The following is a 25,266-nucleotide window of genomic DNA, read 5'->3' as shown; positions in this document are numbered from 1 at the left end:
CAGGAACTTGAATAACCTGGGCAGAACATCACACAGAAACAGCTAAAAGTCATGGACATGCAAAAGCAAAACCTCAGGACAGTTTAAGCAACAGTTTTCCTCAAAGAAGCCTTCATAATGTTAATTATTCCCCAGGGATCAATAAGAATATCCATGCCAGTGTTCATATTGCAGAAATATTTTATTAATTATCATCTGAGAATTCCTAAAATTAAGAAAGTTTACAGTAGTATGTTGTGACACGGAAAAAGAGCAGATGATAAGCTATAAGTAATACAACCTGACAATAATTAGAAGGTCTAACATTAAGTCTTCCATAGTGTTTGTAAGGTTTCAGTCAAGAGTAAAGCAGTAAGTAGTTGATCAGCGTCTCCTTCGGCGCTGTTGTTTGGACATTGTTCCCGCCACACACTCTGCTTTGCTGCAGCGGCACGTCTCAACCACGATGTAGCTGTGCGGGACCTTAGAGCCGTCGCCACAAGTCAGCTCCACTTGCTTCTGACTGGTCGTGGCCTCTTGGCAACACTCACACTGGTGTATCATCTTGTTAGCTGCTGCAGAATATCTGTACACACACAGACAGACAAAGAGACAACAGCTCTTATCCTCTCCACTGATTACAATAGCTCCTTCAATAGCCAGTGAGTTGAAAATAAAGGGTTCTTATCCTGTGACCCTGTCTTATAGGTGGGTCTTGGGTCAAAATTCAGTTGTAACATCCTCTTTAATTTAGTATTGTGCTGACATGATGCTTGTTGCTAATTAGAGTTTCCTACAGCAACATTCTCCTAACAGGAGTGACAAAACCTTCAAATCAGGGCAGTAAAATGTGCCAACAGTTGGGTTAGCATTCCTATAGAAGCTGTGGAACACATATTTTAAATATTTAATTAGATATTGTTTTGTCTTCTAATGTCTGTCATATAATCAATTATAATCAAGAAATCAGACAAATGTAACCTTGCAATCTAGCCTAGTAAGATGTTTCCTGTTAATGAGCGGAGAAGTTTTCTCTTTGAAGTAAGGCTGAGATAGACATATTATGAGCTGTATAAAACTATTAAAACTCACTCCAAGGTAATATGATCAGTGACACCAAAATGATTAAGGTCTTTTGACATGTCTAGTATCTTCTATGCCACTAATTAGGCCATGCTAAAGCTAATATAATTAATTAGTTAATTATTAATAATAATAATAATAATAATAATAATAATAATAATAATAATAATAATAATAATAATAATAATAATAATAATAAAGTTAAGAGTGAAATGGCAACCAAGAAAAAAACATTACAAAGCCCAGTATTCATGTTAAATTATATTTTGACTTATCATTAGGCCCTGCAGTGCCATCATTAATGTACTGGGTCCTCTGACAGGCAACACCAATACTGTCTATTGATAAAGGCAGGGTTGGTAATGTTGGTGTTTTTACAGGATTACAGCAGCTACAAATGACATGATCTTTTTTGCTCTATTTTAAAGATTCCATATGTTATTTATTGCTGTTGGGGTGTGAGGACCATTTCAGACAATATATAAACAAATGTAAATTGGAAATAGTTACCAACCCTGCCCTTAAGGAGTGCACAGTGCTGAAGCAGGCATATTGCAGTGAGGCAGCCACTGCTGACAGCCACCTTTCACACAAACTCTTTTATCCCACTTGAGAGAACTGAGCTTCTAATCATAGTGGTTTTGCCAATGAAGTTGAACTTAATAGACTTACATGGACGAGCTGCCACAGTGTCCCCCGCATGACGTCACGTTGACCAGCTGCGTGCTGCTACAGTCATTCACCTTGATGACTGTCTGCTTACTCTGGACCTCACAGGTGCTCCGCAGCTTGCCTGGAACACATAGCAACTGTTAAACTCGAACAATGGCACATGCTAGACAGATTTGTCCTCCAAAGCCAACTTCCTATTCTTAAAACCACTACTATCTACAGTAAATACTGTGATTCCACTAACTTACATGTTTTGCAGCATCCATTCTTGTCAGTTGTCTCAGTGCCCTGGAGGATATAAACACACGTCATGTGAGTTAGATGGTTGTGTGTGTGTGTGTGTGTGTATGTGTGTGTGTGTGTGGGGGGGGGATTTGGATAGGGTTAGGGTTGGATAAACTCACAGGTTCACAGTCCAAGGGTTTAAAGGGTGGACAAGTGATCATGCTTTCCTTGGTAACAGGCTGTCCATTGATCTTCTCACAGGTATATTGCACACACTTGTCATTTGCGGGTACAAAAGTTTTGCCGACCTGTACCAACAGAAAGAGCAAAAGTTAACAGTTATTATAACAAAGTCAACAAAGATATCATTTTTTATTCTTTAACATAGCAACACAACTTATTTCTGTAGTAGAAAAAGTCTACCAAGAACTTATACCATCAAAAGTATTTAGTTTAATTTCAAACGTAAACAGCTTCATTTTCTGAAATAAGTAATACAGTGAACATCTCTTTTGTTCATATTCATAGTGATTACAAAAACACTCACAAATCTGCAGTACTGACCTCAATGATAATGATTTTGTTGTCAGGTGTGGTGACACTACAGCTCTTTAGAACACACTTCCCGCAGCACTTGTCAGGTACAGTCTGATATTCATAACCCTGGAGACAGAGTGAGAGAGAGTGAGAAAAAAACTCTTTTGCTTTGTAAAAAAATGCTATTATGTGTGTGTGTGTGGTTGTGCACTTGAGTGTCTTACAATTTGTATGTTAAGCATTTCAATGGATAAAGCATTTATGTAAAGAAACTTTCTGAAAATCTGGAACATGATACTGGGATTTTCTGTTTATACCTATAACATTTTCATATATATATATATATATATATATATATATATAGATGTAGATGTACCAAAGAATGTTGCCTCTGAGTGAATGTGTCCCTAACTTACTTCAGAGCACGTTGTGTTGCAGACAATGGGTTTGCAGGTAATCATGTTCAGATTTATGATGGGATCCATTTTGTGGCCACAGTAACATTCCTGGCAGGCCCCAGGACTAAAAGGCTTCTCTGATATAGGGCCCGATGGTGCTGCTGTTGTTCCTGATGGTGCTGTTGATGGTGCTTCTAATGGTGGTACTGATGGTGTTTCTGGTGTTGGTATCTTGGCACCAGGCTATAGAATACACATTGATCAACCATTTATTTTAAACATCAATTCAGTATTTAAAGGAAGCTTTCACATTTGTACTTAAAGGGTAACTTCGGTTTTTTTTTCAAACTGGACCCTATTTTCCCATGTTTTTGTGTCAAAGTGACTGGACAACAATCTTCCAAATTGGTCCAGTATTAACCGAGACTGCTGCAGTCAGCAGCAGCAAAACAAGCTTCAATATAAGATATTGGGCAATTGTGCACCTTTAATATACGTCTAGAAAAAGTGCTGTTTTACCAATGACATGCTCCGATTATTGTTCTAAGTGTCTGACAACATTATAGAAAGCAACCCTACAGAGGTCGACCTTTTTTGTTAAATCATTTTCGTTCTGTATATGTCCATACATATGTCAGTCTCTCTACTGACAGCACTGTGATACAGGAAGTATGTGACATGTAAGAAATGAAATTTCCCCTCATACACCAGAAAGTGAAAAGGGTTTAAATCAGAAGGGTATGTTGTGCTATACTCATCTGTGTATTTTTTTTGTTATTTGACAGAAACTATTATTCTCGTCCTGTTTCTACCTGTCCGTCAGTCTTGACTACTAATGTTCCTCTCCTCTAATGCTGCTAATCTATGTCTTTGTAAGGTAAAATAATGTATAAGGCACTGTAAAGTCAAAGGAATAAAGTTTGTTTTGATTTCCCCACTTAGATTCATGATGCACTGCTGACGCAGAATGACAGGTTCCAAAGCTGTCCAATGAATAAGTTACCTGCGCACCCATCCGACCTCATGCTTACAACTCTGTTCATTCGTAATAAGTAAGTGTGGAATTCTGTTAATGTTGTACCTGAACTTCGACAGATTGTTATTAGAGTTTGGACTGTGTCCTTACCTTGTACTCGGTCAAGTCATAGACACATACACCTTTAGGAACTGCAAAAACAAACAAGAGACATGAGGTTAACACTGACACTACTTTATTAGATTAGTAATATACTGTAGATGTGTGCTGAGCTAGGCTAATATCTGTACTGAAAGCACAGAAACAATGATATTGATCTTCTATTGTGTGTAATTTAGGTAAGACAGTGAACAAGTGCTTAGTGTGAAGATAAATATATTTTAGATTACATATTTGACAATGAAAAACCTAAGAATCTACCCACATTCAAACGCTTTGTTATTGCTGCTTTCAGCTATATTTTACATTTTTGCATTGGCAAAAACAGGAATGCCAGATTCTGTTAATTTCTCTGATATTTTTCAGTTGTTGTGGAGTTCTTTATCAAAAATCTCTTACAAGCTTACTGAGATTCTTCAGGACATAAGGTTCTGCGTTACATATTGTACACCAGCAGATAATGTTATAATGTTGATGGAGTCACATACCACACTTGTAGGATTGGCAGCAGGTGCTATGGGTGACGTTAAGTTGGAAGCCCAGCGGGCAGGTGATAGGAGCAGGACACAGGTTTACATTGCACTCTGTTGGGGACAAAATAATGGGATGATTATAATATATGAATGTGGAAAATAGCCTCAATTTGTCTTTGATGAAAATAACTTAAAGAACCATAACGGAAGTTCTGCTTGTTTAGATTAACTGCAAGTTAGTGGAAGACTCTGCCGAGACTGAGGCTCTCTTTTCAGGCACTGCTATTACACAGATCAACACCTGACTGAAATACCTCAAAGCCTGTCCTGAATGCTATTGTATGAGGGAATTTTCTTGTTTGTTCCTAAAGGCATTCATTTCTATTAGGGCTGCAACTAACAATTATTCTCATTGTCGATTAACCTGTTGATTATTTTCTCGATAAATCGATTAGTTGTTTGGTCTATAAAACGTCAGAAAATTATGAAAAATGTCGATCGGTGTTGTAGCATGAGAGAATTAACAAACAGCATATATACAGTGGTAAGTTCTCACTTAAACAGTGGTTGAGAACAATTAAATAGTAAAGTAAGACCCAATCTCCAACTGGTATTTACATGCGATATGTAACTCAATATCATCTGGATTTTGACATCTTTGCAATGACAATTTGCTATTGATAAAAGTTCTGATTATCTCTGTTCGGCCCACATTGTGATTGGATTTCAATATGCAAATGACATAGGCTGGACTGGCAACCTGCAACCAACAAAAATGGTGGGTCTCAGGTTGAGTAAGCAATGCTTCTGTATGGCCCTTATGGACTCTATATGGATACTTGTTTCTCCTTAGCAGGGAGGAACTTTTCTGTAGCTTTTTGACAGGCAGCTGCAGAAGATGTGTACGGTCACCTTTGAACTTGTTGGAGGACTTTTTTCTGAAAGGAACAGTTCAGGATTTTGGGAAATACGCTCTTGGCAGAAATGACCCAATCCCATAGTTGACTGTTTTGTTTAGTTCAAAGATGCGTAGTCACTGACTATGTAGTTCAATCATGCTTTTGTAAGCTAAGCAATCACATCACAGCAGATACTGTGTCGCACACTACCAGGGAGGCCTGGCTACCACTCAAAGTCACGACTTTGTATAAATAAGCTTACCATTGAGATCAGGACAGCAGAAACTCAACATAACTTCCATCGCACACTAAAAACTGTTCAGACTGCACCTTGTTCCATAAAAAAAATCTCTTTTTCCCATGGTCTCTAAAAGGTCTTGAAGCAGTTCAGCACTGATCTCATCTCATCTGATGAAGTTGTTACTTCTTCTATGAATCTTACACTTTTTTTAGATCCCGGTGGTTAAAGGCACTTATTGTTAGTGTCACTGGTTAGAGAAGCTTCCGTGCAAAAAGCACAGATTCAGTCAGCAACAGTAAGGATTCAGTAATATTCACAACTAGACTCAGCTCTGCCCAAAGAAAAACCTACCAACACCTGTACCAATAGCATTCAGTTCACAGTCTTCTGTGTATATTTACACCTGCATTAACATGTGTCAGAGGCAGATCACATTTTAATATCAGGTGCAGAATAGATTAAAAGTTATACACCAATCCCATGAAAATAAAGCCTTTGGGTTAATCTTTGTCTGAGGCAGATTTAACTGTTGTGGCATCAACAAAGTTACATGCTGTTCCACTACAACTGACCACACGAAGGTGTTGTGCAGCAGCCATCTGTCTTGTTGACCAGCTGCTGGCCAGGTCTGCTGCAGTTGGGGCTCTGTACTGATGGGCACTGAACAGGCTGACAATGGATGCTCATGGAATCCTTGTCACACATACAGGTGTTGCAGTCACTTGTCCATGTGTCACCAGGCTGTTTAGAAGACAGGAAGCAGTTGAGACACACAGCGCATGCTTTGCTTGTACATGAATATATGTGACAGGCAGAGTTTTTACCTGTTTGGGTTTTCCATCAGGCCCAACACAATCTAAAATTCAAACAAAAACAAGTATTTGTAGATTTGAAGGTGTGCTTCAAGATAATGCTTTTGAGAAAAAATATTCAATGACTTAATAAATATTTCTATTGGATCTCCTCTTACCACAGGAGGTAACACACGTGTCATAGACTGTGTTGAATAAGATGGTGTCATGAGGACAGAAGCAACCCTCCTGAGTGTAGTTAGTCGATGTGTGGCTATCTGCCTTGAACCTTTTGTTGTATCTGATGTCAGAAATGGAATTAATGGTTATTATAGTGGTGTGAAGACTTAAAATGTTTTTAAGGAATTGTCACATAACATGGCTCAAAATCACACATCCTTATCCTTATCACACATTGACGAGAACAAAAAAACAACCACCACAAAGAACATTAAACATTTAATCACTAGTGCAGTGCCCGTTTGCAGCATGTGCCTGTTCAGAACGGGCCGATTGCTTGGTTCCCAGTATTGCTGCTTGCAGCGTTGTTGGGTGGTGTGCCCTGAAGCGTTGTAAAGAACCACTTATCCGATGGATGAACATTTCTTGAATTTTTGACATGTATTTGGTTTTTGGCTCAACAGCATCCAGTGGCTTTATTTCAGCTACTTCAACAAATGTCAATGTTAACACAGTCACAATCCGACGGAATGGAAAGACAAAAACAACATCGTACTTTATAATGATTCTAGTAATGCATGTTAACTTTAGCTTCTTGTAAATTGTCGCCCATGTTTTCGCCTTGTGTGAGGGAGCTATAGGGATGTAGCAACTCCCCGCCCCTGCTGCTGTACAGATCCTCGCAACAGTGTGCTGCGTGCGACCTCTGCGCATGGATTGTTTGAAAGACAGACACACACACGCACACACACACACACGCACAGAGAGTTCTCAATTTATAGTTAGATGACAGTGGAAATGTGAGCACATGAATCAGGGAAGATGTGTGTAAATGTTAAGATCTCTAAAATAACAAAAATAAACATCATACTGTTAACATATTCTTCATACATCCATACCTCTCATTGCATGTAGGCTCTACAGTTGGGCCACAGGCTCTGTACACCTTGTTATTTGGACACGTGTGCTCTGTAAGATGGAGATTACATTACATTACATGTCATTTAGCTGACGTTTTTATCCAAAGCGACTTACAATTGCCATATTTCAGATGTTGCACGCCTCTGGAGCAACTAGGGGTTAAGTGAACTAGGGGTTAAGTGTCTTGCTCAGGGACACAATGGTTGATGTATCGCAGTGGGAATCAAACCCACACCAAAGGCATGTGTCATATCCACTGCGCCATCACCACCACCCTGATGATATGTTAACACAATTTTTTTTAGAACTCCACGCAACATCTCTATATAGATACTATCTAATAGTGCATTATACTCTATTGACTATATATCTTACCACATTGCCCATTGGTTGCAGTCCTCCAGTCGATACAGACACCTGCATTAGAGCAGTCAGTGGCATAGGCCTCCAGGCTGGAGCAGGTGTTATTGCCATTGTTGCAAATGTCAGACACACAGGATTTCACAAATGGTCCTGGAGGTATGACTGTGTGGCATGGTGCAAAAACACTAGAGGGAGCATACAAGCCAGAACAGTGTGTCAGGAAAGTTCTCAGAAGACTTTGAATACACCAGATTGACCAGAAAAATATCAACATCATCTAAGATGTAATGAAAGCAAAGAAATTGTTTTTAATTGTGTCCTAATCTACGCCATTACAGTCAATTCAAAATAGAGCAACTTTAAATATCAGGTTGTCACTAATTGATCTTTGTAAAAAATAAATTACAGGCATATCCACGTTGTCTAGACAAAGTACACAAATTCTCAGATTTTTTTAATGAGAGCTGTTTCACATCCCAAATGTTTCACATCCCAAATTGCATATTTTATAGCATAAACAATGTCATAACGCCATCTCATAAGACCTACAGTGCAGTTAGAGCTATCTCCTAAATCTATATAGAATCATGCAGAAACTTTAATGCGGTTGTGATTGCACGCTAACAGGATAGACGTATAATTAGCTTTTACTTTACAATGTGTGGAATTGTACCTTAAAGCAATACATATGCCTAAGAGAATAAAGAGATTTTTTAATACTTTGAGGTTCCCCTCACCTGCTGGTTAGAAGATCACAAATGGCAGGTTTGCAAGCTGGCTTTGTTGTTGTGTATAGTGGTGTTGAGGTGGTCTTAGGTGGAGTTGTGGGTGTGACACAGGGTGTACCTGGGACATGCCACTGGCCTGCAGAGTCTGAGCAGCTTTCTACCTGGCCGTTTGGAGACCGGCAGTCGTTGTTATGAAAGTTGTCACAGGTCCCTGGAGAAAAAGAGACAGGAGAATGAAGCCAGAGCATTGGGGCTCATGCAGGAACCCGCCGTTTCAACAGTTAAGAATAAGAGTATGAGTTGTTCTTAAATAGGATGTACAAGCGAGTTAAGATAATTTGTGGTATTTTAACAATTTTCTCTTAGGAACAAACAAAATTTACAAGTGCTCCAGACCTGTCGTACATGTACAGTACCTTTCTTCACAAACTCATTTGGCTTAAAGGGTAACTTCGTTTTTTTTCAACTTGGACCCTATTTTCCCATGTTTTTGTGTCTAAGTGACTGATGGTAACAACAATCTTTAAAAATTGGTCCAGCATTAACAAAGATCGCTGCAGTCAGCAGCAGCAAAACAAGCTACAATGTAAGTTATTGGGCAATTGTGCCAATTTACACCCACAAAAAGTGCTTGTTTTACCACTGACAGGCTCAGATTATTGTCTGACAGCATTATGGAAAGGATCCCTATAGAGGCCGACCTTCTTGTTAAAGAGTAAGATCCTTTCTGTTTAACATTAAACTGTGAAAAATAGCTATCGCCAAACCCACCAGACTCCACTTAAATAAACAGTAATTTTATCATTGTAAAACACACTTCATTTACTGGAATATTTAATTGGCATTGAAGGAACCACATTAAGCTGGTTTGAGTCCTATTAATCAGATCAATCTTAGTTTGTTAATGTTAACAATGAATCCTCCATGCACGCTAAAGTTAGCCATGGTGCCAGTTACAGACTTCTCACTCAATACTGAACCAATTTCAATTTTGTTCACATTCGTAACTTAGACTAGCTTAGCAGCCTGCAAATTTAATTTGCACCCAGGGTTGGCTTGCAAGCTGGAAAAACCAAATTCTGGTCAGGCCAATCACATTGTGTATAGAGTCGGTGTGCGGGCTTAACATAAGGACAGCAGAGTTGCGATGGTTCTGCGTGAATTCCCTGCTACTTGAAAACAAAGAAGATGGCTGCTGCTGGCGAACAGCGGTCTTTCGAATCAGCTTTGGCCGCGACTCTGGAAGACTTGGAGTTAAGCACTGAAGTCATTCTTAAAAAAGGAAGATGTGTTCGGAGTTTTGCCGACCGGATACGGAAAAAGTTTAATCTATCAACTAGCGTTGCTCTGGTTGGCTATGAGTGCAGAGGGAATTTGAAAGACAACCGTTTATCCCTGGGATTGAGCCCTGCCAATGGTGAGTTCCCAGACCCAACATCTTGATGTGGGTCTGGCTTGTCAGGCTAAACTTAGACAGCAACGCATGGGAAAATAAGGTCCAGGTTGAAAAACCCCAAAATTACCCTTTAAAAAATGTATTTGAATGAAATTGTAGTTTATATATGATACATATATATATAAAATTAAAGATCTGGTCTTTTCTCTCTCAGCCTGATCTCGAGAACGTCATCCATGGACATGATGTCACTGGTGCCAGCGTGCACAATGTGGAATGTGGACAGAGGGACGGACGTCAAGGATAGCAGGAACTAGTTCAATAGGTTAGTTCAATAGGTTAATAATCAAGTGTTCTGCTAACTCACCACACTGTCCCTCAGTGTTCCCACCAAAGAGGGAATAAGAAAGGTCAATGCTGAACGAGGAGCCCCTATAGACCACTTTTGTGTCGATCTCCGGTATCTCCAATGTGATCACCATATCTGTGCTAGTAAGGCGTAGGACAGAATTTGTATAGGCGGGATAGATACGTTTCTGATTCACATACACCTGTAGGACAAGGAGACAAAACACATGAGACAAGACTGTACCATGCACCACACTACTTTAATTGACAGGTTAACATTAAATCAGTTCTCTCAAAATAATTAAGTAGGTGAGATACTAACACTAAAACAACAAATGTCTTTAACAATTCGAATAGTTGCTTACCACATTAACTGCTGATCCTGAAATATTCAACTGAGTCAAAACTACTGTGTCGGATTGGTATGTAACAGTGAGACCCTGCGGACAGAATGTGCTGTCTGAAGGGTCACAGTCATGGTTATTTACTATGATAGTCAGATTATATTTAGTAATAATCTCTTTGACCAGGTAGTAAGAGCAGTTCTTGTTGAAATCGTATGATTTTCCATCAAACGTCATGTAGTGGGATCTAGCCCAGACACTGCACACACCTGCAGGATAAAGACGAACAACTGTAAGAAGAAGTAACAACTGGAACAGGCAGAAAACCTAATTACCTCCAACAAGAAGGCTTTGTTTTTTTATTGACAATAAATAATGTATAATACTACAGAATAATTTTAGTAGTTAGATGATTTAGTAGCCACACTACAACTGAAGAAATTTTGATGTAATTTAGTAGAAAGACCGACGATGGGCCAAGAAATACATGAGCAACTTTTGATGTGCATCTGGATTCATTATGTGACAATTTGCTCCTAAATGCTGAAACAAGACAAATTGTTTAATTTCCCCACTGCTCCTAGAAATGTTAAACGCATTTTCTAGATAACATATTTGAATAAAACATGTTTTTTGTGATTTGCCATGCCATTTTGCTGTAATTGGTTGATTATCAAGGAATGGTTTGAATGGCATTTTACATATCACTGTGGATTTTTAATGCTGATCTAATGGCAAATTAAACATTTCCAAACACTTTCCATGATTACAATAACAAATAAACAAAAACGATTGTGCTTATTAGCAGTGGTATGCACAGTTACGGTGGTTTTGCACCTTGTATTCAGGTGCAGATGGGATGCAGGATTGATCAAATGGATACACCAGGCTGGAAGGCATATTGCTTGTAATTCATGCGAGTGTTTGCAAAGTGCATCTCTTGCTTTATATTGCATATGCATTTAATGGAGAATCACGCAAAAAACAGGAGGATACATTTTAACAGAGGCCAATTATGTATTCCTCCAGATTTACTAAGGCCACACAATTTGCAACTGTCAAATTTCCAAGAAAGTTCTGTGCCTCTGAAGACCAGACCAAACATAACACAAATAAGATTCACACCAGCTATAAGGAAGGTTGTGATGATTAAAAAGAAATGTGGATTAAATATAGGCTTGTATATAACAAAACTCTTATTATATGATTAAGAGAAACAAAAAAAAATGCAATAGGCTATCATCAATTAACACAATTACTGATTGTAATGCAAATACTGGTAGACACTGGTAGGTATTTTGGTGTTCATCAAACTTTAATTTTAACTTGACCATCAATCAGGAGCGTTTCTAGGACTTGAAGAGGTTCGGGACTTAGCCCGGACCCATTTAACTAAACTGAATGCAATGCAAAACGGGGATTGGCTTGCCCAGCTTGTTAATAGCCAGTGCATGTTTATTTTAGCTGCCCAGTTAGTAGATGTAGGTTAAATAGCACCAACATTTGGCCTAATCATAACTGGCCTGTCAACACACAGGCCAAGGTTTTGCTTCCAGATTTGTGTGGTGACTTATGATGTTGGGGGTCTGGGGGTCTGCCATTTTACTCTTCCCTCTTTTGCATCTTTTGTTGGGGATGTAACCTCCTTAAATGTGCATTTGACAATTATTCACCACAATGATACATTAATTCATTTTAATGCATTAATAAACCCCTGGACTGTAATATTTCAGATGTGTTTGAGCAAGATTTCTGCTCATGCTCAAAACTTTGTGCCAGGGCTGAACGATTAATTGCATTTGCAATAATATCGCAATATGTTAAAATGCGATTTCCTAATCGCAAAGGCTGCGATTTGGTCACGTGACTCGCGAGAGCAAAGCAGTCTGCACTCCGCAGAGAAAGCATCAACTTGGCACGCTAACGCTACGCCGTCCTTTGACCTGCTGTACAATGGCCTCAGGCTCGACAGAAACGGTAGTCCCAAATAGGAACAGTATGTCACTTGTGTGGGACTATTTTGGTTAGTCCCACACAAAGGCATCACTCACCGAAATGTTTGAAAGCGTAACGTTAACTCCATATGAACGTACTTTAAAACGGAACAAGGAAATTACTCAAGCAGTAATGGAGTTTATCGCCGAAGACATGATGCCCCTTAGTATGGTCACCAAGCCTGGGTTCACGGCTCTGTCTGTTTAGCACCGGGGGGAATATAGTGACTTGCACTCGCTCGTCATCTGAACCAGCAAAAGTGGATATGTTGGTTTGCCCAGCAAAAAAAACTTTGAGCTACTGAGAACCATACAGTAATACTAATAATAATAATAATAATAATAATAATAATAATAATAACTTATTTATATAGCGCCTTTCATGAAACCATATGAGGGTTTCTGCCACAGAGTCTGAGAGTTTTGGCCGGAGTCCGGAGATGTTTTTAAGATGAAAAAAGGCGGATTTGGTGATAGATTTCATGCGAGTATGAAGTACACTGACTGGAGCTGGATCGGAGCGAGAAATTGCTTCCTGTGTGATCAAGATCACTATGGCTGGTAGTGCCATACTCAGTGCACTTTAGTCTGCGTTGTGTGTTGCTGTTACTGACTACAGATAATTACGATTAATATTTAGATATTAATGTTCAGACAGTGATTACATTTAACTTTGAGTTACCTAAATATTTTCAAAGAGGTACAGGCAGATATTTCTCTCCTTTTATTTTCTGCATTTTTGTTTTGTTACTGACTGGAGATCAGTAATATATATGTATATATATATATATATTCTATATAATAGTCTAACCGTTTTTCTCAGGTAGGGTTGAACTGCGGCCAAATTTAAAGTTTTCTAATCAAGATCACTACCTTATTTCTTAGAGTTTGGGGATCTTGTCACTGTCATGTCACAGTTGAACTGCACGAATGTGCTCTCCTTCACTTCATTGCATCTGAAGGGCTGATTCGCTGCCACAAATTCTATGAAAACTGCAGCGCACATTTGCACAGTAAATCTGGCCCTCAGTGCTTTCTAGTTTATACAGCAATTTCTATTCATTTGCAAAAGTTGCGTCAAGTAGTATCACACTAACACAAGATCCTCGGCTGCATATAAAAGTTGAAAGTGGTAAACTGCATTTAAAGGGTTTTTCAACTTACATTCACATTCATAGTGGAAGCAGCATCCGTTATCATCATAGACTTTGACAACTTGGCGCCCATTGGCACAGATGGGTTGTTGTACTGTGGGACAGGGAGTAGCTGTCTCTGTGACCTTGCCATCGATGCAGGTAGCTATGGTGCAGTTGCTGACCTTCCAGGATTGTCCATTCTGGATGGGTATCGAGAAGCAGTAAGTTATACAGGAAACCACGGGTGTGTAAAACAATAAAGGGTAATGCAACAAATGTTTCCGTCAAAACCAAGGGGGTAAGCCTGCCTCCGCAAAGCATACCTACTATGGAGCCATCACCCAGCCGTTAGCATTCCATTGACTGCCATTCATTTTGGCGTCACTTTGATGAATTAAATAGTTAATTTATACATACTACCAATATTATTATGATACAAAGTTGGTATATCGGCAAAGTATCCCTTTAGGTTTAACTGAAAAGTCCCCATAGGTGTGTTCCTGGACACTAAGCGGCTACTGGTAAATAAAATGCTAAAATGCAAGTCTTTTGGAAACACAATCCTGAATAAAAACACATTTTATCTATACCACACCTTTCTTGGTGGATTCACATCATTGCAGTCCACGGTAGTTGTAGATGGGGTCGTTGATGGAGTGGAAGAAGAGGTAGGAATAGTTGTGGTGGAAGCAATTGTTGCCTTTGTAGTGGTGCCAATCACTGCAGTGGTAGAATGTGCAGTTGTGCTGGGTTGTGTTGTGGGACATAGACTGGATTGCGTATCAACTTTACAAGATGCATTGCAATATGCAACATAACACCATCCTAAGCCATCAGTGACATTATACACCAAGTCCCCTGTGAAAAAAAGAGTGGCGATACAAGTTTAGTATACCAAATAAAAGGATTATTGATTTATAAAAAATATATTGTTAAGAGAGAGTGGGTGTTCAGACTGAAATTAGCCCTGCTTGAAAAAAAGACAAGGGGCTGTGTTACAAAAAGGGGACTCTTATTGTGAAAAGTCTGTATTCTGAGTTGCAACTCTGATTGCTTATTGATGATTCTTTAATATTAAAGAATCATTAATAAGCAGTTCCTGAATATCTCTGAATTCAGGACTATATAGTAGATAATGATGAGCAGGCCCACACGGATTCTGCAGAATTCCAATGAAACCGCAGAGTTTTTGCAGATTTTAAACCAAAACATTCTTTGTTATTTTAGAAACAATATCGTGTATCACGTTATAAGCAAAAAGATTGCACTAAATTCCACAGATTTTCATTCCGGTTAAAAACTGTAAAAACAAAATGCTCTCCATTTGGGTTTGATTATGATTTACCAGAGAACAGACTATACTATTAATATTATATTAATAAACATTTTGGTAATGATTAGTTCAGACGGCAGCTGGAACACAGCTGGATCAGTGTTCAGTTAACTGTCAGCTCTGTAGCAACTTTTCATAGTTTTGTTTTTATTCTCTCAAGTGTCACAGGGTGTGTGTGTGTGTGGTTTGTGGGTCTGCTTTTCTTACCACTGCTGACTGTGAGAGTGTGCCTACTGATTAGCTGCACAGATATTATAGGCCCGTGTGACATGAGTCAGGCCTCGCAGAATTGATCACCGGCTATTGCCACCCAATGCATACCGGTGAGATTTGTGTCTGACTTGATCCCGACTTTCTCTGACGTCATGTACACGTGGACAACAATAACCTCACGAGATCGAGGCGCCCGCAGTTTTTAGAGCCAGGCGCTGAAGGTGCTCTCCACCAATGCTGAATTATTACATAATATATCTTTAAGTTCTTTTGTGGGAGATAATTTAATGCTGGTGTGTTATCTTTTGAAAATGTCTGTGTATAGGGTAGTGTGTTAATGTTGTGTGTACTATTAAAAGTATATCTTTGTGAAAATGAATGAAAAACAAACTGCCATTAGTGGGTCCCAAGTGTTTGGACAGTTTGCATGAATAGCAAAATATGGGAAAACATTAATAAAAACAACACAAAACTAAAATGTGCAATTGCTTAGTGTTGGCCATGGGTTCTACAGAAATGCTGTTTTATACTGTTTTATCAATGAAAACCAAGCTTAACTGATTTTGACATGGCTATCAAAACCTTACTGGAGGAGACTGAATACACATTCATTGCACAAAATAAAAATGTGCTTCTGTGCAAAATTGTACAAATGATAATGGATGGAAGTTCACTGTTCAATCACATGTTGAATGATGAAAAAGAGAAAATAAGACTTTAGGCTTAAGGCTTTGAATGTATTAAGGACTAATTTAATTTTAGACCTTGGAATGAGATGAGTAAAAATCAAATACTGATCTGAAAAAGCAAAGACAAAAAGAATCTCTGCAGCCTTCTATGCTTAGAAGATGTAATAAAAAAAACAAGATTAAGGTAAAAATTTAAAGAAATGAATAATCACCTACCAGAACGGTGTGAAGTCCCATTTACAATGCACACACATATTGTTGTAGTTGTGGTAAACAGTGATGGTGTAGAAACAACCGTGGTCCTGGCTGGTAGGGTAGTGTAAACAGTTGTGCTGCCTGGAAGAGTCTGTGTTATTGGGAGAATGGACGTTGTAGCTTTAGCTGTTGCTGCTGTAGTTACAGTTGAAGCCACAATAGTTGTTGTTTCCAAAAGAGGTTTAGTAATTACAGTTGTTGTTTGTGGTTTTCCTGTGACTACATGAACTGTTGTCTCTTGGCTTGTTGATGTGACACCTGGCACTGAGGTTGTAGTTTCAACAACAGCTGTGGTAGAGCTTGTTACTGGGCCAGTGGTGACTTCTTTAGGTGGTTTTGTTGTTGCAATTTTTTCTGATGTTGTTGTCTCTACCGATTTGGTTGTGGTTTCTGTAGTTGTGGGTGACGGTACTTCAATAGTTGTGGTAACAACAGAAGGTTTTGATGTTACAACTGTTGTTTCAGGGCTTGTTGTTGTGACACCTGGCACGGAGGTGGTAGTTTCAACAACAGCTGTGGTAGAGCTTGTTGCTGGGCCAGTGGTGACTTCTTTAGGTGGTTTTGTTGTCACAATCTTTGCTGTTGTGGTTTCTGATTCTGTTGTCTCTACAGATTTGGTTGTGGTTTCTGTAGTTGTTGGTGACGGTACTTCAATAGTTGTGGTAACAACAGAAGGTTTTGATGTCACGACTGTTGTTTCAGGGCTTGTTGTTGTGACACCTGGCACGGAGGTGGTAGTTTCAACAACAGCTGTGGTAGAGCTTGTTACTGGGCCAGTGGTGACTTCTTTAGGTGGTTTTGTTGTCGCAATCTTTGGTGTTGTGATTTCTGATTGTGTTGTCTCTACAGATTTGGTTGTTGTTTCTGTAGTTGTTGGTGACGGTACTTCAATAGTTGTGGTAACAACAGAAGGTTTTGATGTTACGACTGTTGTTTCAGGGATTGTTGTTGTGACACCTGGCACGGAGGTGGTAGTTTCAACAACAGCTGTGGTAGAGCTTGTTACTGGGCCAGTGGTGACTTCTTTAGGTGGTTTTGTTGTCGCAATCTTTGCTGTTGTGGTTTCTAATTCTGTTGTCTCTACAGATTTGGTTGTGGTTTCTGTAGTTGTTGGTGACGGTACTTCAATAGTTGTGGTAACAACAGAAGGTTTTGATGTTACGACTGTTGTTTCAGGGCTTGTTGTTGTGACTCCTGGCACGGAGGTGGTAGTTTCAACAACAGCTGTGGTAGAGCTTGTTACTGGGCCAGTGGTGACTTCTTTAGGTGGTTTTGTTGTCGCAATCTTTGGTGTTGTGGTTTCTGATTCTGTTGTCTCTACAGATTTGGTTGTGGTTTCTGTAGTTGTTGGTGAAGGTACTTCAATAGTTGTGGTAACAACAGAAGGTTTTGATGTTACGACTGTTGTTTCAGGGCTTGTTGTTGTGACACCTGGCACGGAGGTGGTAGTTTCAACAACAGCTGTGGTAGAGCTTGTTACTGGGCCAGTGGTGACTTCTTTAGGTGGTTTTGTTGTCGCAATCTTTGCTGTTGTGGTTTCTGATTCTGTTGTCTCTACAGATTTGGTTGTGGTCTCTGTAGTTGTTGGTGACGGTACTTCAATAGTTGTGGTAACAACAGAAGGTTTTGATGTCACGACTGTTGTTTCAGGGCTTGTTGTTGTGACACCTGGCACGGAGGTGGTAGTTTCAACAACAGCTGTGGTAGAGCTTGTTACTGGGCCAGTGGTGACTTCTTTAGGTGGTTTTGTTGTCACAATCTTTGCTGTTGTGATTTCTGATTCTGTTGTCTCTACAGATTTGGTTGTGGTTTCTGTAGTTGTTGGTGAAGGTACTTCAATAGTTGTGGTAACAACAGAAGGTTTTGATGTTACGAGTGTTATTTCAGGGCTTGTTGTTGTGACACCTGGCACGGAGGTGGTAGTTTCAACAACAGCTGTGGTAGAGCTTGTTACTGGGCCAGTGGTGACTTCTTTAGGTGGTTTTGTTGTCGCAATCTTTGCTGTTGTGATTTCTGATTCTGTTGTCTCTACAGATTTGGTTGTTGTTTCTGTAGTTGTTGGTGACGGTACTTCAATAGTTGTGGTAACAACAGAAGGTTTTGATGTTACGACTGTTGTTTCAGGGCTTGTTGTTGTGACACCTGGCACGGAGGTGGTAGTTTCAACAACAGCCGTGGTAGAGCTTGTTACTGGGCCAGTGGTGACTTCTTTAGGTGGTTTTGTTGTCGCAATCTTTGCTGTTGTGATTTCTGATTCTGTTGTCTCTACAGATTTGGTTGTGGTTTCTGTAGTTGTTGGTGACGGTACTACAATAGTTGTGGTAACAACAGAAGGTTTCGATGTTACGACTGTTGTTTCAGGGCTTGTTGTTGTGACACCTGGCACGGAGGTGGTAGTTTCAACAACAGCTGTGGTAGAGCTTGTTACTGGGCCAGTGGTGACTTCTTTAGGTGGTTTTGTTGTCGCAATCGTTGCTGTTGTGGTTTCTGATTCTGTTGTCTCTACAGATTTGGTTGTTGTTTCTGTAGTTGTTGGTGACGGTGCTTCAATAGTTGTGGTAACAACAGAAGGTTTTGATGTTACGACTGTTGTTTCAGGGCTTGTTGTTGTGACACCTGGCACGGAGGTGGTAGTTTCAACAACAGCTGTGGTAGAGCTTGTTGCTGGGCCAGTGGTGACTTCTTTAGGTGGTTTTGTTGTCACAATCTTTGCTGTTGTGGTTTCTGATTCTGTTGTCTCTACAGATTTGGTTGTGGTCTCTGTAGTTGTTGGTGACGGTACTTCAATAGTTGTGGTAACAACAGAAGGTTTTGATGTCACGACTGTTGTTTCAGGGCTTGTTGTTGTGACACCTGGCACGGAGGTAGTAGTTTCAACAACAGCTGTGGTAGAGCTTGTTACTGGGCCAGTGGTGACTTCTTTAGGTGGTTTTGTTGTCGCAATCTTTGCTGTTGTGATTTCTGATTCTGTTGTCTCTACAGATTTGGTTGTTGTTTCTGTAGTTGTTGGTGAAGGTACTTCAATAGTTGTGGTAACAACAGAAGGTTTTGATGTTACGACTGTTGTTTCAGGACTTGTTGTTGTGACACCTGGCACGGAGGTGGTAGTTTCAACAACAGCTGTGGTAGAGCTTGTTACTGGGCCAGTGGTGACTTCTTTAGGTGGTTTTGTTGTCGCAATCTTTGCTGTTGTGATTTCTGATTCTGTTGTCTCTACAGATTTGGTTGTGGTTTCTGTAGTTGTTGGTGACGGTACTTCAATAGTTGTGGTAACAACAGAAGGTTTTGATGTTACGACTGTTGTTTCAGGGCTTGTTGTTGTGACACCTGGCACGGAGGTGGTAGTTTCAACAACAGCTGTGGTAGAGCTTGTTACTGGGCCAGTGGTGACTTCTTTAGGTGGTTTTGTTGTCGCAATCTTTGCTGTTGTGATTTCTGATTCTGTTGTCTCTACAGATTTGGTTGTTGTTTCTGTAGTTGTTGGTGACGGTACTTCAATAGTTGTGGTAACAACAGAAGGTTTTGATGTTACGACTGTTGTTTCAGGGCTTGTTGTTGTGACACCTGGCACGGAGGTGGTAGTTTCAACAACAGCTGTGGTAGAGCTTGTTACTGGGCCAGTGGTGACTTCTTTAGGTGGTTTTGTTGTCGCAATCTTTGCTGTTGTGATTTCTGATTCTGTTGTCTCTACAGATTTGGTTGTGGTTTCTGTAGTTGTTGGTGACGGTACTACAATAGTTGTGGTAACAACAGAAGGTTTCGATGTTACAACTGTTGTTTCAGGGCTTGTTGTTGTGACACCTGGCACGGAGGTGGTTGTTTCAACAACAGCTGTGGTAGAGCTTGTTACTGGGCCAGTGGTGACTTCTTTAGGTGGTTTTGTTGTCACAATCTTTGCTGTTGTGGTTTCTGATTCTGTTGTCTCTACAGATTTGGTTGTGGTTTCTGTAGTTGTTGGTGACGGTACTTCAATAGTTGTGGTAACAACAGAAGGTTTTGATGTCACGACTGTTGTTTCAGGGCTTGTTGTTGTGACACCTGGCACGGAGGTGGTAGTTTCAACAACAGCTGTGGTAGAGCTTGTTACTGGGCCAGTGGTGACTTCTTTAGGTGGTTTTGTTGTCGCAATCTTTGCTGTTGTGGTTTCTGATTCTGTTGTCTCTACAGGTTTGGTTGTGGTTTCTGTAGTTGTTGGTGACGGTACTTCAATAGTTGTGGTAACAACAGAAGGTTTTGATGTCACGACTGTTGTTTCAGGGCTTGTTGTTGTGACACCTGGCACGGAGGTGGTAGTTTCAACAACAGCTGTGGTAGAGCTTGTTACTGGGCCAGTGGTGACTTCTTTAGGTGGTTTTGTTGTTGCAATCTTTGCTGTTGTGATTTCTGATTCTGTTGTCTCTAAAGATTTGGTTGTTGTTTCTGTAGTTGTTGGTGACGGTACTTCAATAGTTGTGGTAACAACAGAAGGTTTTGATGTTACGACTGTTGTTTCAGGGCTTGTTGTTGTGACACCTGGCACGGAGGTGGTTGTTTCAACAACAGCTGTGGTAGAGCTTGTTACTGGGCCAGTGGTGACTTCTTTAGGTGGTTTTGTTGTCACAATCTTTGCTGTTGTGGTTTCTGATTCTGTTGTCTCTACAGATTTGGTTGTGGTTTCTGTAGTTGTTGGTGACGGTACTTCAATAGTTGTGGTAACAACAGAAGGTTTTGATGTCACGACTGTTGTTTCAGGGCTTGTTGTTGTGACACCTGGCACGGAGGTGGTAGTTTCAACAACAGCTGTGGTAGAGCTTGTTACTGGGCCAGTGGTGACTTCTTTAGGTGGTTTTGTTGTCGCAATCTTTGCTGTTGTGGTTTCTGATTCTGTTGTCTCTACAGATTTGGTTGTGGTTTCTGTAGTTGTTGGTGACGGTACTTCAATAGTTGTGGTAACAACAGAAGGTTTTGATGTCACGACTGTTGTTTCAGGGCTTGTTGTTGTGACACCTGGCACGGAGGTGGTAGTTTCAACAACAGCTGTGGTAGAGCTTGTTACTGGGCCAGTGGTGACTTCTTTAGGTGGTTTTGTTGTTGCAATCTTTGCTGTTGTGATTTCTGATTCTGTTGTCTCTAAAGATTTGGTTGTTGTTTCTGTAGTTGTTGGTGACGGTACTTCAATAGTTGTGGTAACAACAGAAGGTTTTGATGTTACGACTGTTGTTTCAGGGCTTGTTGTTGTGACACCTGGCACGGAGGTGGTAGTTTCAACAACAGCTGTGGTAGAGCTTGTTACTGGGCCAGTGGTGAATTCTTTAGGTGGTTTTGTTGTCACAATCTTTGCTGTTGTGGTTTCTGATTCTGTTGTCTCTACAGATTTGGTTGTGGTTTCTGTAGTTGTTGGTGATGGTACTTCAATAGTTGTGGTAACAACAGAAGGTTTTGATGTCACGACTGTTGTTTCAGGGCTTGTTGTTGTGACACCTGGCACGGAGGTGGTAGTTTCAACAACAGCTGTGGTAGAGCTTGTTACTGGGCCAGTGGTGACTTCTTTAGGTGGTTTTGTAGTCGCAATCTTTGGTGTTGTGATTTCTGATTCTGTTGTCTCTACAGATTTGGTTGTTGTTTCTGTAGTTGTTGGTGACGGTACTTCAATAGTTGTGGTAACAACAGAAGGTTTTGATGTTACGAGTGTTATTTCAGGGCTTGTTGTTGTGACACTTGGCACGGAGGTGGTAGTTTCAACAACAGCTGTGGTAGAGCTTGTTACTGGGCCAGTGGTGACTTCTTTAGGTGGTTTTGTAGTCGCAATCTTTGGTGTTGTGATTTCTGATTCTGTTGTCTCTACAGATTTGGTTGTTGTTTCTGTAGTTGTTGGTGACGGTACTTCAATAGTTGTGGTAACAACAGAAGGTTTTGATGTTACGACTGTTATTTCAGGGCTTGTTGTTGTGACACTTGGCACGGAGGTGGTAGTTTCAACAACAGCTGTGGTAGAGCTTGTTACTGGGCCAGTGGTGACTTCTTCAGGTGGTTTTGTTGTCGCAATCTTTGCTGTTGTGATTTCTGATTCTGTTGTCTCTACAGATTTGGTTGTGGTTTCTGTAGTTGTTGGTGAAGGTACTTCAATAGTTGTGGTAACAACAGAAGGTTTTGATGTTACGACTGTTGTTTCAGGGCTTGTTGTTGTGACACCTGGCACGGAGGTGGTAGTTTCAACAACAGCTGTGGTAGAGCTTGTTACTGGGCCAGTGGTGACTTCTTTAGGTGGTTTTGTTGTTGTAATCTTTGCTGTTGTGATTTCTGATTCTGTTGTCTCTAAAGATTTGGTTGTTGTTTCTGTAGTTGTTGGTGACGGTACTTCAATAGTTGTGGTAACAACAGAAGGTTTTGATGTTACGACTGTTGTTTCAGGGCTTGTTGTTGTGACACCTGGCACGGAGGTGGTAGTTTCAACAACAGCTGTGGTAGAGCTTGTTACTGGGCCAGTGGTGACTTCTTTAGGTGGTTTTGTAGTCGCAATCTTTGGTGTTGTGATTTCTGATTCTGTTGTCTCTACAGATTTGGTTGTTGTTTCTGTAGTTGTTGGTGACGGTACTTCAATAGTTGTGGTAACAACAGAAGGTTTTGATGTTACGACTGTTATTTCAGGGCTTGTTGTTGTGACACTTGGCACGGAGGTGGTAGTTTCAACAACAGCTGTGGTAGAGCTTGTTACTGGGCCAGTGGTGACTTCTTCAGGTGGTTTTGTTGTCGCAATCTTTGCTGTTGTGATTTCTGATTCTGTTGTCTCTACAGATTTGGTTGTGGTTTCTGTAGTTGTTGGTGAAGGTACTTCAATAGTTGTGGTAACAACAGAAGGTTTTGATGTTACGACTGTTGTTTCAGGGCTTGTTGTTGTGACACCTGCCACGGAGGTGGTAGTTTCAACAACAGCTGTGGTAGAGCTTGTTACTGGGCCAGTGGTGACTTCTTTAGGTGGTTTTGTTGTCGCAATCTTTGGTGTTGTGACTTCTGATTCTGTTGTCTCTACAGATTTGGTTGTGGTTTCTGTAGTTGTTGGTGACGGTACTTCAATAGTTGTGGTAACAACAGAATGTTTTGATGTTACGACTGTTGTTTCAGGGCTCGTTGTTGTGACACCTGGCACGGAGGTGGTAGTTTCAACAACAGCTGTGGTAGAGCTTGTTACTGGGCCAGTGGTGACTTCTTTAGGTGGTTTTGTTGTCACAATCTTTGCTGTTGTGGTTTCTGATTCTGTTGTCTCTACAGATTTGGTTGTGGTTTCTGTAGTTGTTGGTGATGGTACTTCAATAGTTGTGGTAACAACAGAAGGTTTTGATGTCACGACTGTTGTTTCAGGGCTTGTTGTTGTGACACCTGGCACGGAGGTGGTAGTTTCAACAACAGCTGTGGTAGAGCTTGTTACTGGGCCAGTGGTGACTTCTTTAGGTGGTTTTGTAGTCGCAATCTTTGGTGTTGTGATTTCTGATTCTGTTGTCTCTACAGATTTGGTTGTTGTTTCTGTAGTTGTTGGTGACGGTACTTCAATAGTTGTGGTAACAACAGAAGGTTTTGATGTTACGAGTGTTATTTCAGGGCTTGTTGTTGTGACACTTGGCACGGAGGTGGTAGTTTCAACAACAGCTGTGGTAGAGCTTGTTACTGGGCCAGTGGTGACTTCTTTAGGTGGTTTTGTAGTCGCAATCTTTGGTGTTGTGATTTCTGATTCTGTTGTCTCTACAGATTTGGTTGTTGTTTCTGTAGTTGTTGGTGACGGTACTTCAATAGTTGTGGTAACAACAGAAGGTTTTGATGTTACGACTGTTATTTCAGGGCTTGTTGTTGTGACACTTGGCACGGAGGTGGTAGTTTCAACAACAGCTGTGGTAGAGCTTGTTACTGGGCCAGTGGTGACTTCTTCAGGTGGTTTTGTTGTCGCAATCTTTGCTGTTGTGATTTCTGATTCTGTTGTCTCTACAGATTTGGTTGTGGTTTCTGTAGTTGTTGGTGAAGGTACTTCAATAGTTGTGGTAACAACAGAAGGTTTTGATGTTACGACTGTTGTTTCAGGGCTTGTTGTTGTGACACCTGCCACGGAGGTGGTAGTTTCAACAACAGCTGTGGTAGAGCTTGTTACTGGGCCAGTGGTGACTTCTTTAGGTGGTTTTGTTGTCGCAATCTTTGGTGTTGTGACTTCTGATTCTGTTGTCTCTACAGATTTGGTTGTGGTTTCTGTAGTTGTTGGTGACGGTACTTCAATAGTTGTGGTAACAACAGAAGGTTTTGATGTTACGACTGTTGTTTCAGGGCTCGTTGTTGTGACACCTGGCACGGAGGTGGTAGTTTCAACAACAGCTGTGGTAGAGCTTGTTACTGGGCCAGTGGTGACTTCTTTAGGTGGTTTTGTTGTCACAATCTTTGCTGTTGTGGTTTCTGATTCTGTTGTCTCTACAGATTTGGTTGTGGTTTCTGTAGTTGTTGGTGATGGTACTTCAATAGTTGTGGTAACAACAGAAGGTTTTGATGTTACGACTGTTGTTTCAGGGCTTGTTGTTGTGACACCTGGCACAGAGGTGGTAGTTTCAACAACAGCTGTGGTAGAGCTTGTTACTGGGCCAGTGGTGACTTCTTTAGGTGGTTTTGTTGTCACAATCTTTGCTGTTGTGATTTCTGATTCTGTTGTCTCTACAGATTTGGTTGTTGTTTCTGTAGTTGTTGGTGACGGTAATTCAATAGTTGTGGTAACAACAGAAGGTTTTGATGTTACGAGTGTTATTTCAGGGCTTGTTGTTGTGACACTTGGCACGGAGGTGGTAGTTTCAACAACAGCTGTGGTAGAGCTTGTTACTGGGCCAGTGGTGACTTCTTTAGGTGGTTTTGTTGTCGCAATCTTTGGTGTTGTGATTTCTGATTCTGTTGTCTCTACAGATTTGGTTGTGGTTTCTGTAGTTGTT

General features: G+C 40.5%; 1 protein-coding gene across 1 annotated transcript; it reads right to left on the bottom strand.

The window, feature by feature from the left end:
- Nucleotides 1-162: 162 nt before the first annotated feature.
- LOC118494663 (mucin-2-like) lies at nucleotides 163-21,487 on the bottom strand (the record flags this gene model as incomplete). The annotated part of the gene is made up of 20 exons (XM_035999100.1): nucleotides 163-565; nucleotides 1,735-1,855; nucleotides 1,983-2,022; nucleotides 2,139-2,267; nucleotides 2,524-2,622; nucleotides 2,913-3,137; nucleotides 4,021-4,061; nucleotides 4,518-4,613; nucleotides 6,215-6,383; nucleotides 6,467-6,498; nucleotides 6,613-6,734; nucleotides 7,513-7,582; nucleotides 7,910-8,082; nucleotides 8,635-8,836; nucleotides 10,389-10,572; nucleotides 10,735-10,982; nucleotides 13,872-14,043; nucleotides 14,439-14,701; nucleotides 16,295-21,438; nucleotides 21,486-21,487. Coding segments are annotated over 20 exons (7,734 nt in total), but the record flags the coding sequence as incomplete, so codon positions are not given.
- Nucleotides 21,488-25,266: the final 3,779 nt, after the last annotated feature.

Source organism: Sander lucioperca, chromosome 3 (genome assembly GCF_008315115.2).
Source record: "Sander lucioperca isolate FBNREF2018 chromosome 3, SLUC_FBN_1.2, whole genome shotgun sequence".
Classification (NCBI taxonomy): Eukaryota; Metazoa; Chordata; class Actinopteri; order Perciformes; family Percidae; genus Sander; species Sander lucioperca.
The sequence above is the reverse complement of the archived record's forward strand: the minus strand, read 5'-3'. Positions and strand labels throughout refer to the sequence as shown.